Consider the following 17,502-nt stretch of genomic DNA (forward strand, 5'->3'; position numbering starts at 1 on the left):
AAGTTTTCAATGTTGAAGACAGTAGCGTGCGGCATGAACTCTTCGATAATTTTTTGTTTCTGCAAACCTTTGACGTAAATTCTATCAAATGTTAATGATTGAAATATTTTCTGTATTTCTCCATACTCGATATCACCGTATTCCAATGATAAACCGTGTTGCAACCGTTCAAGCAAACTGTTTACGCTTCGACTTTTTGCGTCTTGTTTTAAAGATGTATGTTTAAATATAAGTGTTGATGGGTCCATGTTTCAGTGTCTGCTATAGACATTTCTTTAATAAAATACTTGTTGTTGACTCCGAGAATGCAATGAATGTCCAAAATAGCCGAAGACATATTGTTAAGCTGACTCACCGTGTGGAATATTGAAAAATAATTTCGTGGTACCAAGCACATTCACTTCTGAACACCGACTGAAATTATTTTTTAATTTCATTCTTATTTATCCATGAATTATGAGAATTGTTAAACCCTATCCATTTAACATATATCTGATTCCCCTTCTTTCGTATAATTTTTTCGATTAAATAATCATTAGGAAAATTTGTTTTAGATATTTCTTCGGTGTAAAAACAACCGGCTATTGGTTCATCATGATAATCGTGTAACTGATAAGTGGGTGGTTCTGTTTTGTTTATTTTTACTATTGGGAATATTTCTGTTGACCAATTAGGTAAAAATCCTTTTGTAAAAACTCCTTTCTGAGTGCTTATTCGAACTTTATCTCCAACATGAAATTTTACTTTCCTATTAACGATTGTGCGTTGTTTCAAAGTCACTAGTGCAGGATTTTCTTCCGCCCGGACTGGTGTCATCCCGATCGTTCTATGTTTTGAATTGTTGTAATTATCTATCAGGATGGGTAAAATAGATAACCATTTATGTGAACCCTGAGCAGTAAACTCTCTATACATGTTTGTTTTTAAAGTTCGGTTAAACCTTTCTACAAAACAAGCTTTCGTCGTTGAATATGTGCTATACTTTTTTATATTATGCTTTGTCATTAACATGTCAAATTTCAAATTGTAAAATTCTTTTCCATTATCTACCTGCAGCAGTTTAGGCGATCTACTTATAAGTATTTTTGACATGGTACCGGTCACTTCGCAAGCCGTTTTTGTTTTTAATGGAATAGCCCAGGCGAATTTCGTGAAGCAGTCAATCACACATAGAATATACTTGTATCCATTGTTTTTCTTTGAAAGTGGTATCATCTCGACCAAGTCTGCCTGCCATAAATCGTTTTTTCCGTACACATTTACTGTTCGTCTAGTATAATTTTTCCTAGCCGGTCTGTGAAGTTCGATTGCTATATCACGTTTAGACATTAGGTATTTTCTTTGTTATACCGGATAGAGTTCTTCAAAAATAGATAATATTTCGTTTGAAACTCCGGTGTTTCCCGCAGATTGAGAGGCTAAAAGAAGTCTTAATCTATCAACCAACTCATTCGGATCATTCCAATATACTAAATTATGCGTTTGTAATTGCACACCGGTCCCCGAGGAAAATAGCTTACAAATAATTTGTTTATACTTTGCACCACCTTGCTTAATTTTTGTACCGTCCAGCGTTAAATGTGCCGATGTTTGAATAAGTATTGATTTATATGTATTTAAATCACTATCAGTATATTGCATTGGATATCTAGAAAACAATAACTCAACAAGCCCGGGTGTTAGCTGATAAGATGAATCATTGATAATTATTTCATTGTTTTTAAATTTTACTTCTTCATGACCTAATTTAATAACACCATCAGATTTTTTTCTTGGACCATATATTTTATCTTTCACATTCTTCTAATGACCGGTAAGTTCCCGTCCGATTATCGGTAGCTAAATCTTCAATTGCATTCGAAATGTCATTATCATTACCTGCTTCGGAAGTTTGTGGTGTTGGCGATTGGTTATGTAATGTGTTCAGAGGCTCGATTATTGGTTTAAATGTTTGTGATACATAAGATTGAATGTCGGCATCACCTCTTTTTAATGCTTCAAATTTACGTTTAATGTTTTCCTTAGCAATAACTAATTCGTTCAACACTGTACTATCGTCTTCCATGGTTAATATCGTACTATAGTGTTTTATATAACGACAAACGTGTCAAAACCGTGTCGATATCGTCCGTTGTCACGTTCACAGTCCTTACTTATTACGACGAAATTGAATCTCCCCTTACTCCAACACAAAGTACAAAACTCTTTAAACTCGGGATAATTCATATCACCAGAGCAGTGTTCCATGTAAACGTGTTTTAAATTAGTCTCATCTTGCTTGAATAATATTATCATGTTGCTATTATCTCGAATAAGTTGTTTTGGTATGCGTGCGAATGATTGCGCCAGATAGAACACATCAATGTTGTTATGTCTACAGCGCGTGTAGTAAGAACGTACAATATTCTGATTTTCACATAAAATATCGTCAAATATAAAAACAGAATCTGGTAATGCTTTTTCTGGAGGGATAACCTCATCGTTTTCATGAAAAGTGAATAGCTGTACTCCGTCCACATCTTTTAAAATTTTACAAAGCATTTTATATTTAGGTTGATCGAGTGTTTTCGAGTATATATAAACGTTATGAAATCGTATACCATTGATATTAGTCAATAAGGCATAAATTAAATTCGTTTTACCATTTCCAGAAGGACCAACAACTAAAGCACGACAGGTATTTGGTAAAAGCGCTCCATGTCTTGATTCACGAGTCGTAGGTGGGTCGATATTTTCCACTGTAAGTTTTATTTGTTGATCGACAAACTTCATTATAATATAATGATTATGTATAAATAGCTGTGTAATCTTTGTAATCTGACCATTACACGATGTCAACCGTTCGAAGAAACAACAAGAATAAAGGCGGAGGTATAATTAACACTCTTATAAATAAATTACCACTTGAACTTCATTTACCAGGTAATTGGTAATTATAAACTCTACCACACACACACACACATAAACTAACAATATCACTTTACAAGTTTATAGTTTTTATTTATCATTTTAGGTTATCAGTACTGCGGTCCGGGGACAAAATTGAGAAAACGGTTGGATCGTGGTGATAAAGGTATCAATCCTTTAGATTCGGCGTGTAAAGAACACGATATCGCTTATGATCACAGCAAATCTTTGACAGATCGTCAAAAAGCAGATTATATATTAGAAAATAGGGCTTGGAATAGATTCAAGTCAAAAGACTCAAATTTAAAAGAAAAGGCTGCAGCGTGGTTAGTCACAAAGGGCATGAAGGCAAAACGTAAAATTGGTGCAGGATGTGGATTCAAAGCTGCAATAAAGGCGGCTAAAAATGTACTCAAAAAAAATATTAATGAAAAAAACCTGATGAAATTAACAAAAAAATGTGTTGCGGCAGCTAAAAAAATATTCCGTAAAAACGGCAAGAAATCTCGAGTACCTCGTGTCATCCCTATACCGAAAACTGGTGGTATGTTACCGTTGATACCAATTTTTGCTGGCTTATCTGCACTCGGAGCGCTAACAGGTGGCATTGCTAACGTTGTAAAAACCGTTAGTGAATTTAATAGAAATGAACCTTCGCATTTGGGCAGAGGATTATATCTCGCACCTAATAAAGGCGGTGCGTATAAAATAGAGAAAGGAAAAGGACTATATCTCGCTCCACACGGAGGTGGTTCGTATAAAAGAAAGGGTACCCGTAAATCTTTAAAGAAAACTCCAAAACGGCAAAAAAACTAATTTCTACGTTACCCAAAAGAGCGCTGTATGATTACGAAATTATAAAACATGCGCGCATAATGAAAATACCTCATTTCATCGGAGTGTTTTCTAGAGATAGGTTACCTCCACGACCAAAGCATAAAGAATCAGCGGTTATCAATTTGGACATTGAAAAAAGTACAGGAACTCATTGGGTAGCGTATAAAAAAATTGGAAAACAAGTTACATACTACGACAGTTTTGGTAATCTACCGCCTCCACTAGAACTACAGTCGTACCTCAGTGGATGTAACATACAGTATAATTACACTAGGCATCAACGTTATAACACATTTAATTGCGGGCATTTGTGTTTGAAATTTTTATCATGTACACGATAACATTAAATGGTAATTCCAGTGAAATGTCATGTGATATTTTTCCACCGTTAGAAGTAAAAACTACATCGCAGCTGTGTCTTTTAAGTCTGCAAACACATAATTCTATACCAAACATAGAACCGGATTGTAATACGATAGGATTTCGCAATTCGCTCGGCAAATGTGTAAATGTAACTATACCAACGGGATCACATGAAATAATTAATTTGGAGTCAACGATTCAAAAACTCTTACCAAATCATGTTACTTTGTTTCAACTCAAGGCTGATAGCAGCACATTAAAATGTTCAATGACGTGTAGTCATGATATTGATTTCACGATTGAACATAATATATCCAAAATATTAGGTTTTGAAAATAAAGTTTACTCTGAAAACACAAAGCATGAATCTGAACGGATAGTTAACATAATGAAAGTTAACTGTATAAAAATAGATTGCAATCTAATTTCTGGTTCATTCAGTAATGGTATACCAAGCCAGACGATACACGAGTTTTTCCCTTCTTCGCCGCCTGGACATAAAATCATTGAAGTTCCAAAACATTTAGTTTTCTACCGGCTTAATTCCACGTCTATAAGTAAAGTAAATATAGTGCTAAGAGATCAAGATAATAACTTAATCAATTTAAGAGGGGAGCCAATCACAATTCGTTTACAAATTAAACATAAAGATGGCTATTAAGTTCAACAGTTATATAAAAAGAAATGTTATCAAGAAAATCAATAGTTCTACTAGCAAGATTAATACGTCAAGACGTACACCGATTGTAAAGAAACTAACCAAAAACAATCTATCATTTCTACGCTCTTTAAAAGTTCTATAATCATGGATGAAATGTATTTGGACGTAGCTGGCGGATATGAAGAAGATTGCAAAATAACTCAAATGCAGTACCACTCTTTCCTTCCGTATTCGACTACAGCTTTATCCAATAACGATGAAATTAGAATATCTATTCAAAATATGGACGCTTACACTTTGCCTTGCGAGAGCTATCTTTACATTGAAGGTAAATTAAATATACCTTCAGATATTACAGCAGAGAAGGGTGAATTCAACTTTACAAATAATGGCTTAGCATTTTTATTTTCTGAAATCCGATTTGAAATTAACGGAGTGGAAATACAAAAATTAAAATCTCCTGGAATATCTTCGAGTCTTAAAGGTTTTTGCTCGCACACTCCGAGTGAATTGAACAATCTACAAAATGCTGCTTGGGACGTAGATATGGATGCCAGTGAAAATAAACATTTCATGTTAAATAACAAATTCGCTGGTTGTATCCCGCTCAAACACTTGTTTGGATTTTGTGAAGATTATAAAAAAATACTACTCAACTGTAATCAACAAATAATTTTAAACAGATCATCTACAGATTTTGATGCGTTGTATGTTTTGACGACAACTCCTAATGAAAAACTTAAAAAAGTAGCCATTGAATTAAATAAAATTATCTGGAAGATGCCCATCATCAGAGTTAGTGATAGAGAAAAAATAAAACTGTTAAAAGTATTAGACTCTCGTAAACCAGTTGCGTGTGCGTTCAGAAATTGGGACTTGTGCGAGTATCCAGTTCTCCCTCAGAACACTTCTCATTCGTGGACGGTAAAATCAAGCAGTTTGTTGGAGAAACCTAGATTTGCATTAATCGGACTTCAAACCGATCGAAAAAATAATTTATTTAATCCATCAGGACGATTCAATCAATGCTATTTGAAAAACCTAAAAGTACATTTAAACTCTGAAGTATATCCATATGAAGATTTTCGTGCAGATTTCACAAACAATGTTACGGCTATATTGTACAAGGCATATGCTGAATTCCAGAAATCATACTACGAGAGAGAGTATAGTGACCCTTTACTTCCTAAAAATATTTTTCAACAATTTGTACCAATCGTAGTCGTGGATTTATCACGACAGAATGACAACGTAAAATCATCGACTGTAGATTTACGAATTGAATTCGAAACAGACAAGGCCATTCCAGCAAAAACCACAGCTTATTGTCTCATTTTACACGATCAAATTATAACTTATAACCCGTTTAATGGTGATGTAAGGAAATTGTAAATAGTTTGTAAAAATAAAAAACTTTTTTTTAAAAAAAATTATGATGTTTTTATTTAATTATTCGCCATATTAAAATATAATTATAAACATTTTTTTTTTCTGATTGTATTACAATAAAATATTACATAATAAATTATTTCAAATAACTTAATCTACGGCTTGCCTTTGCCCTTTCACGCGCTACAAATGCTCTTGTCCTCGGTCTGTTGACTTCAGCCTTAAAAAAAAAAAAATGTTGTTTAAGTATACAACATTATGTAAAATATATTAGTATTACCTCAGTTTAGGGCGAAGAAGATAACCAGCACCTTGCCAATTGTTTGAGTGCTTTAATCTTTAAATCTGCTATTAAACAAGTACCTTGGACTGAAATACGTTCTTTCAATTTCTTGACCTCAATGTGCTCCAGATAATCCTCAACATCGCTTATTTTTGTATCTTTGGGTAACGGCATTTCTTTCCCCAGAAACATTGAAATCTTACAGGCCTGAAGCAATGAAGCGGACCGAACATACATATTTTTCATCTGAATAACTTCTTCTACGGCATCGATCAATTGTAAAATCTTTTTAACATTCTCCTTAGTCAACTGCACATTCTGGTCTTGCTGCAAGCATTTGATTGACAGAATGTTGACACCGTTGAATTCCTCTATTGACATCAATTTAAACTCCTTTAACAGTAAGTGCGATGGAAGTCTAAAGTTTACGTTGTTAAGAAGTGTATTTATGGATTGAAACAATTCAACACTCATTTTCACGCACTGAGAGTTACTTGTAATACAAACAACACAATTAAACAAAAGTTCCGGATCTAAGCCAATGTGTAAATAAACATTGCTATCAATAAAGAACGTGTTACAATCGATCAGATTATTAGCCATTATGTAACACTGAAGGTTAAACGCAGAAATTGTTACTTAATGTTACTTGTTAACTTGAAGAGCGGGTTACGACTGACTTGTCATATGGTCGTGTCATCCTTTTTATGTAGTGCTATCGAGCGCTTGTTTAGAGCGGGGACGAATCCCTACTCTTAAGTCAGGGTGGGAGTAAAACTCATATGATATAAAACAGGGTTATGGAAGGAAACATAGTCTGGGTATTGATAACGTATTGAATAACAAATATTATGATATAAGAAATATTTATTATTATTATTATTATCATTAACAAGATTTTATTAATAATTATAAAAAGACTTTTGTATTGGAGTGAGTAGATTGTTCTGCTGACTTGCCATCTATGAAGTCGGAAAGAGATGGTGGGGGATTATGGTCTGTTAAAATACGTAGGACCATCATTTTCATCGACAGCCTATAAAATTAGTAATAATTATTTTTTTTTCTCATACAAATTATATATATATATACTACATACGTGTATCGTCCTTGGTATAGTTTTCCGAATCGGAGCCCATGCTGCCTCTAATGGATTCATCGAATTTGTTACTAAATATTCTCTGAATCCCTTTTCCTCGTCAGCACCCTAAGAATAAAATAAAATTTAGTACTGAATATTTTATTGGTTTCATTTATAGTTACTCGTGACTGTGAAGGATCGTCTTCATTATATTTCATCAACGGAGACATACTTGAGTATCTTGGTGGTGAAGGTTGTAGCATTTCCACATCAAAGGTTTCAGAATAAAACTAAAATTAACAAAAATCAGTAATCGTAATAAAAATATGTACAATATGTTTCACCTTTAATCCTCAGCATCGTGCATCTCATTTCTCTTGGTTAGTGAAATAAATTCTGCCGGTGCATCAACTGTCTAATTTAATGCATTTGTTAAATATTTTTATTAATAATTTCAAAATATATTCTTACTTTTAACGAATTTCTCGATTTTGTCATCCAATTGATTGCAAGCTGTTCAGTTGCAAATAATATTATTTGGGTTAAAAAACTCTGTTTGTTCTTTTGTATATGTTTCGCGATTAATTCAATATGAATTCCTCTGATTATTGATATAACTTCATCGAGTGTAGCGGATTTATCAATATTAAAATCTGTTTTAAAGTATTCGGATATTTGTTCGAGTTGATTTAAAATATTAGGTCTTACGATATTGATTTTTCTTGATACGGTTTCAAAAATCATCCACTCTAAATCTTGAATTGTCATAAGATCTCTTCTATTCAATAAAATTCTACATCCGCTTGTTTCTTTAGACTCTACGACTAATACATGCTCTCCTTTATATACAATACTTGTGATCAAAACCGATTCACATTCCAAAAAAGTGAATTTTTTATATTTCACAGCAGGATCGAGAATGTGGGATAAAATATTACCCATGAATGAATAAATACGCTTCAAAAAGTCTGGAGAAATATTAACATACCGTGCCGGTGTAATATTCGCAGCACAATATTAAATTTATCTTTTGGATCGAATCCGATGTTTAAAAACTTGCGATTTTCAAAGTCAATTGTGAAATTACTACAATCGATGAGTTCGGACGGCGATGAAGGTGCAACATATTATACAAACGGTTCATTTCACTTATTGGCCCTGCTATATTAATACTGATAAAGTTAAACCGAGATTTACAACTTGACACTGTTAAAACAAAACTATGACTGAATATTAGTGCTTAATAATAATCGTCATTAATATTATTAATATTATTATTATTATATTATTATTATTATTATGAATGGTGGGGGATGATCGAGTTCTGGAAGTTAGGTGTTAATTAGTAGTGGGGATTAGTGGTGGGGCATATATTTTGTACGTATATAGATGTATAGATATAGGTATAAAGATAATGTGTACTACGAGATAACGGCTGAGAGTGTCGGTGCGGCATCTATGGCGAGGGGAGGGGGGTGGTGTGACGGCGGCGCTCACCATGGCTGGGCAGCGAGTGGTGGTACGGGTGGCGGTACCTTGGGTGAGTGGTAGGTCGCGGGGGTGGCGGTGGCGGTGGCGGTGGCGGTGGTGGCCCCCCAGGGACCCAGTTACTACTTATGTATTCATTATAAAATAATGAATTTTCAAATATACCACTATCACTGTGGCCTCCCGTACCTGCCAATATCTACCATGATAAATTTATAAAATGGATCCACAATTGCGAGGAGTACTATAGAAAAAAACTGTTTGTAGCAAAAGAATTCTGATCCACTATTAGGAGGGCACTTTATAGATATGTGTTTGCCGTCGATGCTGCCTACACAATTTGGAAAATTCCATATTTCTCTGTAACCGATCTCGGAGTTTTTCCAAGGTTCTTCCGTAGGTTTAGGCATGTATGTGGGTTGTAAGACATTCCACATTTCTGTACAGACTTCCTTCACTATTATGCCTACAGTTGTACGCCCGACACGAAATGAAAATCATATAGTCTGATAGGAATCACCTGAGGCCAAGTACCTAAAAAAAATATGCAGTTATACTAGGATATTATATTTATTTATTTTATATCTTAAAACCGTTTTATATTAAATCATTATTTTACGCTTGAATTTTTAATTTTTCAAATATTTATTATTCATCATTATATAAATCAATATTATATTCACTCCATTCAGAATCTTAAATAATTAAAAATTATAATGTATTATTAACAGACGAAGTGCTAAAAAAAAAATGGAAAAGCCTAAGAGACAACTATTTACGATACAAAAAAGAAATAAAAGGTACAACAGGACAAGCTACTAAAAAGTATCAAAACTGGCCATGGGCAAGTCAGTTACGATTTTTAGATAAAACTTTAGCTCCAAGACAAACGACATCCAATATTACAACTGACATTCCATTAGAGATACAGACACAAGAATTAACATCTCCACATGCATCAACATCATTTTTAGACGTCGAAGAATCAGATGTTCCAGAATTATACACGCGTACTGATTCTACATTACCAGCACCGAAAAAAATCAGAACAAAAAGTAAAGAACCTAATGATCAGCATGTTGGCGTAAACAAAGTCATTAGTTACCTGGAGAATAAAAAGAAACATACATATGATAGTGTCGACCACTTATTTCTCAGTTATGCAGGAACCTTCAAAAAATTTTCAGAGAGAAATCAAATAAAGGTTAAACTAGAACTAGCTAAATTATTCAGTGACATGGAATTAAAAGAACTAGATGAACGCGGCCCTTCTGCAAGTTCACTTTCCCTGCATACTCCAATGAGCAATTATTCAACCGACTCTGATTTTTCTCAACCAAAATCAAGTGCTTTTCAAAACGTAATGTCACCATCAGAAAACTGTTCTACGGAGTATACTTATGATGAATATAACTACCATCACACTTATAATAGCTATTAATTTAAAGTATAATAAACTATAACTTAATTCGGTTAATTAAAAATGTAATTTGTTTATTTTTTTATTTTTTTTTATGTTAGATATTTTTTATTGCATACCTGAGACAAATTCCAAGTCTTTCTCTTGCGGATATTGGTTTCCTCCAATTTCTAGTTATTTTTTCAATCCTTGGTAAAATCAGTTGGTACAATTCTTCAAAACTATCCCGGGACATCCGGAAGTACAAATAAAAACGGTCTTCATGTGACTCCAGTTCACGACATAAACGGTGGTATTCACCATAATTTTATCTTTTTTTATTTATTTCATGAACCCAAATTCGCTTCCTCTTTTGTTGACTTCCAGCTATTGCATATAAAAGTAAAAGTTCTTCTTCGTCTGAACTTCTGAACATATTTTTTAATATGATCTATACCATCTATACCTTGCAAACGTACTAACAACACTGATATTAACCTACCTATTTTAACACGACGTTTTGGTTTCTGTGTGACGTATGTAACGTCAGCGGTAGCGTTAATAACGCGACGTGAATAATGCGCTCTGTTTGACGGGGCCTTAAGACAGTGTGGGTGCCGAAATAGTATACAAGAAACCGTCACTACTATATTAATAAGATAATGAGTAATACATGAGCTCAATGTTATAATTTTGATGGAAAGAACAATGCGAAGAACCCATTTAAAGAATTAACTCTTAATTCTTTAATAATAGGTATATTCTCATAGTGATTATAATCTAAACATATTATTATACTAATACCTAAATTATTTTTTATATATTATTCTTTTCTTTTTTGTTAACTTTTAGATGTTGTATTAAATTTCCACACCGATGCAACTGAGTATGACGTTAAAACAAAAATTAGAAGTTGGTTAAGGTTAGCTTCCACAAGAATTTCAAATAAAATAATTCGCCAGACTCTTAAACAAAAAAATAAGTAAATTGCAATTTAACCATAGCCATAATATTATTGTAATTATTTTTTTTTTTATTATTATTTTCTAAATGCTTAAACTTTCATATGACAACTGCTGAAAAAATATAGGCTATAGCAACATCTAACAAGATAAATTTAACTACGAAAATGTATATTATTTATTCTTAATAAATGTAATTATGATTACAAATTATTATAATATATACCAACCATTAAAACTGTAATATCATATAATTTTACTATAAGTTCCTAATTTTTTGATTAATTATTAAATTATTTATATTCTAAGCTTATTGCAAAATATTTTTCATTGTTTGATAGAGATGATTATTTGAATTTTGATGTATGATTTTGTTTTGGATCAACAAAATTAATATTATTTTATTTATAAAATATATGTTAAAAATTGATTAAAATGTATGTTTGATTTAAATTATAAGTATTGTTTTAATTAGTATGTTAATATATTTTTTAGATGTGTAAACATTATAATGTGTGTTTTAATTATTTTTTTCTAATTATAATACCACCAAAAACAATACTATATAATATATATATATATATATATATATTAGGGTGGTCTTTATTTATATAGGTGAAATATTTTATTAAATATATTTTAATCCATACCCGCTAGATTTGTTCAGTCACATAAGAAAGTAATTTTAGCAAAATTTGGGAGGCATTACTCAACCCCTTCTGGTGCCGACATGGGGTTGAAAAATGGAAAAAGGGGGTAGTTTTGTTGTATTTCAAGTTTATGTATAAAAATATAGCACTTAGCATAAAAATGTATAGGATCTTAATTATAGACCTTAATAATGTCTATAAAAAATAAAATTACGACATTTTTCGTAAATTCATTATTTTCCAAGAAAAATATTAAAAAAGCAAAAAAAAAATTTTTTTTATATTATCGATTTTTTTAAAAAAATTTTATTACGTTTAACAAATAATTGAAGACACCATAAAATATATAGAGTACAAATGATACTTAATTAAATTTTCTTAAATAGGTTATTATTCACGTCAGATTCATGTAATTAAAAATTCACAAAAATTCATTATTTTCTAAGAAATGTGTACTTAAACGTAAATTTAATATTTAATATTTATAATTCATACGGTTTACACATAGTTTCACGATTGTGATTAGGATATTTTCTACGATAATCTTGAACTGTCTGGAAGAAATTAAAAAATTAATATTAGCTTAAATAGTTATTGAAAAAAATGTATTTACTTGTAACAAAAACTGCTTTTGTTCTTCATTTTTCGTAATTTTACAATTAAATTTTTCCATCAACTTAACATGGCGTTCCGCGGTATCGTTAACGACTTTTAATGATCTAACTATCTGTTTTCCTTTTTTATACTCTTCATTTTCTTCCCAGTATATTGGATCTAATGATAAAAAATTTGTCTGGATATCAAATCTATCAAAAAGTTTTATTGATTTGTATGTAATTAAATCCACCGGCAAATCTTGGAGTATGAAATTAGGGATGTCTTCGATTTTTAATGAATGTTTTTTTTTAACTTCTCCAACTTGTTCATAATCTTCATGCTCATTCATTAGCATTTTAATTGCCATTCTTCTTTTTTGTTCAATAGTAACACGATTGTCGAAAATAGAAAATGTTACACATTCATCACTAAGGTACCAAAGATGGTTTATAAATTTCTTTAATGCAATTTCAGCTATTTTTTTGTCATCGTTTTTATAGTTATATAATTTTTTTTATAAAAAGTATATCATTAACAGGAGCCTTTATTGAATCAGGAGCAGTGAACCACACTTCAGCATAACATTTAATAATGAAACAACTAATTTTTTTAAGTGACATTTCTTCTGCAGAAGTTAACTTAAATTGATTTTTAAATAATAAAATTTTTAGTGAATAAATACCCTTAGCCATCCATCGTGCCAAATGATAAGCTCCAGGTTGCCGAAAATTAAAATTTTCCTCAAGTTTTCCTCCGAGAAATACTACAATGAGCCGCAAAAACTCTTTGTAGTCATCACGAGGAAAACTATCTTGAAGTTTTGTTTTTGCAAATTCTAATATTTCATCGCGAACGTTATTTAATATATCAAAAGTCATAGAATCATCAGTCCACACCGAGTATTCATTTTTATTTATATTACTCCAATTATTAACAAATCTCTTAAAAAGTGGTATATCTGGGCCAGATGATGGTGCAAATTTAGCTTCAGTAAATACTGCTTGTAGAATTATTTCGAAAATATGATGACGACAAGCTAGAAATAATACGTTTCTTCCTAATTTTTGTTTTAAAAGAACGCAAGCACCGTTTAATCTACCCGAGTTAGAAGCCGTGGTATCAAACACAAATCCTTGTATTTTATTTAATAATCCCCAATTTTCTAATTCATCATACACAGCCGAGCATATTTCACTGCCTGTGCCACTTGAAATGTGAGGAACTCCCAAAAGTTGTTCAGTTTTTTGGGCCGTTATAACAACGGGAAGTCTATCACACTTTTCTTTTCCAACTAAAGTAGGTAGGATCTTAGAATCCCAATGCACAATGCCATAATTTAAATTTAGATCAATAAATTTAGATTTTATGTTACCCGTATTATTTTTTCGAAATATTTGTCGACCATTTCTTATAGACGTTCGATTTATTGCAAAATCTTTTATATCTAATCCAACTGCTTCGATACACGCTGTTAATAAATGAACAGCGTCCCTATCGCTAATTTTACATTTATCAAAACATGCTGAAAGTCGAAGGGTCAAAATTTCTCTTCTAGCTCGTTTCCTAACAGATGTACTTGAAGACGGAATATTTAGTTCAATTTCAGAGTCTTCAATTATTGTTTCTTCCAACTCTGATGTGTCTGAATCAACTTCATTTAAAATATTCGCTAAAAAAAATTGTTTATATTAATAAATAATATATATTTTAAAATGTAAGTAAGTAGGTGTAAAATGAGAGTTCTGGAACCTAACCAGCCCTCTATCCAGCTGACCCGTCTAACCAGCCCTCTATCCAGCTGACCCGTCTAACCAGCCGCCGCCGTAGCTGAGCCGCCGCCGTCGTCCCCGCCCCCGCCTCCACCTCCGCCGCCGCCGCTACCATGGTTATCAAATTATTGTACTATATTACCGTACTATATTACCGTACACATATTAATGTATATTCAACAGTTATCATACACAGAACTATTTTATCATATTATTGTACTCACATCATGTAAATGCTTGGCTAGTAAGTTTTTCATATGGCCGTGTAATTTTTCTTTAAATGTATCAGTTTTGATGATACATGTCAATGGGGTAGAATAGTAGCGGGGGAATATATGTTTGGTTACGTTTGTATATATCCCGGTTCGATTCTATCCCAGAATATTATATTTTTTATGCAAAGCACCCTGTGTAAGCAAAATATTTGTAAGTGAAAATAAAAAGTATAAATTCCAAAATAAATATAAATTCTGTGAACAATAGTCAGACGAATTATCATACGCTATCTATCCCTGTTGTTATCACATATTACCGTACTATATTACCGTACACACACATATTAATATATATTCAACAGTTATTTCCTTTCAATAAATATATCTGTATAATCAAAACAAAATGTATATTTCATCTACCTCATCCCTCGATGACCACCATAGATCGTCACTGCGTATTGTCACACATTTAAATTAAAACGTTCATGTCTGAATACACACCTCACTAAAAAAAAGAAATCCCTAACAAACAATAGTACAGGTAAGTATCCGTCTGTCTAGACTCTATTTAATTCATATAATATACCCTGGGTCCTTTAAGTCAAATGTATCCTAAGATTTCGAAAAACAGAGTTTTTCGAAATTAGTTGTATTTTTGTCGATCAACAAGCAACAGCACATTTCTACATACATTTTCTGTACATTTTTTTTTCTTTTAAATATGGATCTCATGACACGTAAGTACCTTTATAGTTTTTTTATATGTAATACATCTAAGATTTTTTTTTATTTTTTTTTTTTAGTTTATGAAGTATTCCATTTTTATTTAAATACTTCATTCGAAGAATTAATTAAGGTTACTTGTAAAGATTGTAGTCTAAATTCGTTATGTTTAGATTGTAGGTTAAGAAAAAAAATTTTTGTAGTAAATACCATCTTGTAAAAAACTCAAGATGGTATAAGTTTATTAATAATAAGTTTATTGGTAGACCGCAATGGTTAATCGAGGACATAACCAAATACTCGAGCTTCGATATCGAATTTTTCTTATGTGAAATCTTCGAAGAAGCCTATCAATTACATTGTGACGATGGGCATTCCCAATGGAAGCTTCATTTATTAGATAATAGTTTAGTTTGTAATTTTTATATATTCCAAATAAATCATAACAATTGGATAGATAAATTATTAAATAAGTGTTTTTTTTTTCGTAACTCCTCCTCCATAGGAAAAAACTATTGGGAGGAGTTATTATATAAGATTTATATTTATAAGTTAAATAATGTAAATAATGTAAATATTAATTTAAGTAGAATTATATTTAATTTAGATTTAAAATTAGGAGAAAAATTAGAAGATAAGAAAAAATTAGAATTAGGAAAAAAGAAAAAAATTAGCTGTTTAATTTTAGATTCGTTAAATATAGACTATAGTTATAAGATTTTAGATTATATCAATAAAAAAATAACGTTCCATGATAAAAATGACGAGGAGGAAATATGGTGAAAAACGTACAATCACATCTTTAGGTGAGTAATATAAATCATATATAAAATGTGTTACAAATTAAATAATACGTCGTTGGGTTTTACGAGACTATTTGATCGAAAAACAACACTACATGTATAAATATTCTATTGTTAGCGGAAATGCCCTGTCCCAACCGGTCTATTCTCGACAAGTGCAGGTCAGTTTCAGGAATTTTATCGATGCTCTGTTCAATACAATGATACCCAAAATAGTTAAAAATCTATAGTGATATACCTAATTCCCAAATAATATTTTACCTAACCCTGGCTTAATTTATCTTCACCACCGCAAATGCTAAGACACTTGCTCCGTTACCCGTCGATGTACGTTCAGTCTGTTCTAGACAACCATTTCGTACGTATTATCTCCGCGTTTTCACACAACAATTTTTCCAAGTGTTTAAACACTTTATTTAAACATGTTTAAATGCGATAAGTGTCCATCGGTTTTTAACGCGAAGCGTAATTTGTCGACTCATAAAAACTCATCTCGGAATTCGATTCCAATGCACTATTTGCCTTACGATATTTAAAAACAAGTCACATCTTAATAGACACCAAAAAACACATGCCGGTATACGTTTCCCGTGCACTATTTGCCCAACGACATTTAATACAAGTCAGATCTTAATAGACACCATAAAAATGTTCATGGTACGTATTTATATAATATTATTTTTCATCATTCATTATATTAATTTATAATAATTTTTTCAAGGTATCATTAACGTGCCTGCTCATCGTCAACCCGCCGCACGTGAAGATATACAGATAACACCACAAATAACTGTTCCAGATATACCGGCGGTGGTGTTCAAACATGTTATCTGATGACGATATTTGTATGCTTGCAATGGACGCATATGAAATGCTAGACGCTAATACAGGTATTTATATTTTATTACTCGCGACATTTTCGACAACACATTTTTAGATATTAATTAGGTTTATTATTTTTCAAAGATTCTTACACTACAACCGATAACGGAAAACGTACTTCTTCCGCAAACACTACGTCTGCTATCAAAGCTAAAAAAGCACGTTTACTTCTTGTACAGTCTCCCGGCTTTATCGAAATTTCGTCTTCTGCAAATAGAAAAGTCGTATGGTATTACGCAAAATATATCGAAAATATTCAAAACTATATTGAATTTTTTAATTCGATTAAATCTGAATTAGTCGAGTTACTAAAATCACAAGCGTCTAAACATCCGATCAAGTTTAATTTAAAGCTGGAAGCTACATACAATATTCCAAATGTTGATAATACATCAGAAAACCGTTCATTTAAGAAATCAGCTAGACCGATTTTTGCCGAAACTGGTGTACGGGAAATTGTTGAAGAAGGCATTATAAAATTAATGGCTGAACA

General features: G+C 31.8%; 2 protein-coding genes and 1 pseudogene across 2 annotated transcripts; 1 reads left to right on the plus strand and 2 right to left on the minus strand.

Annotated features, from left to right (window-relative positions):
- Positions 1-4,912: 4,912 nt before the first annotated feature.
- Positions 4,913-6,160, plus strand: LOC126553393 (uncharacterized). Its single transcript, XM_050208564.1, has one exon. The coding sequence runs from the start codon at positions 4,913-4,915 to the stop codon at positions 6,158-6,160; it is 1,248 nt and encodes a 415-aa protein (XP_050064521.1).
- A 283-nt stretch (positions 6,161-6,443) lies between these two features.
- On the minus strand, positions 6,444-7,043 carry LOC126553397 (uncharacterized). Its single transcript, XM_050208566.1, has one exon. It carries the CDS (start codon positions 7,041-7,043, stop codon positions 6,444-6,446), a length of 600 nt encoding a protein of 199 aa, XP_050064523.1.
- Positions 7,044-7,902: 859 nt separating this feature from the next.
- Positions 7,903-8,977, minus strand: LOC126553394 (uncharacterized; annotated as a pseudogene).
- Between the last annotated feature and the right edge of the window lie 8,525 nt (positions 8,978-17,502).

The sequence above is a fragment of the Aphis gossypii genome, unplaced genomic scaffold (genome assembly GCF_020184175.1).
Source record: "Aphis gossypii isolate Hap1 unplaced genomic scaffold, ASM2018417v2 Contig00225, whole genome shotgun sequence".
NCBI lineage: Eukaryota > Metazoa > Arthropoda > Insecta > Hemiptera > Aphididae > Aphis > Aphis gossypii.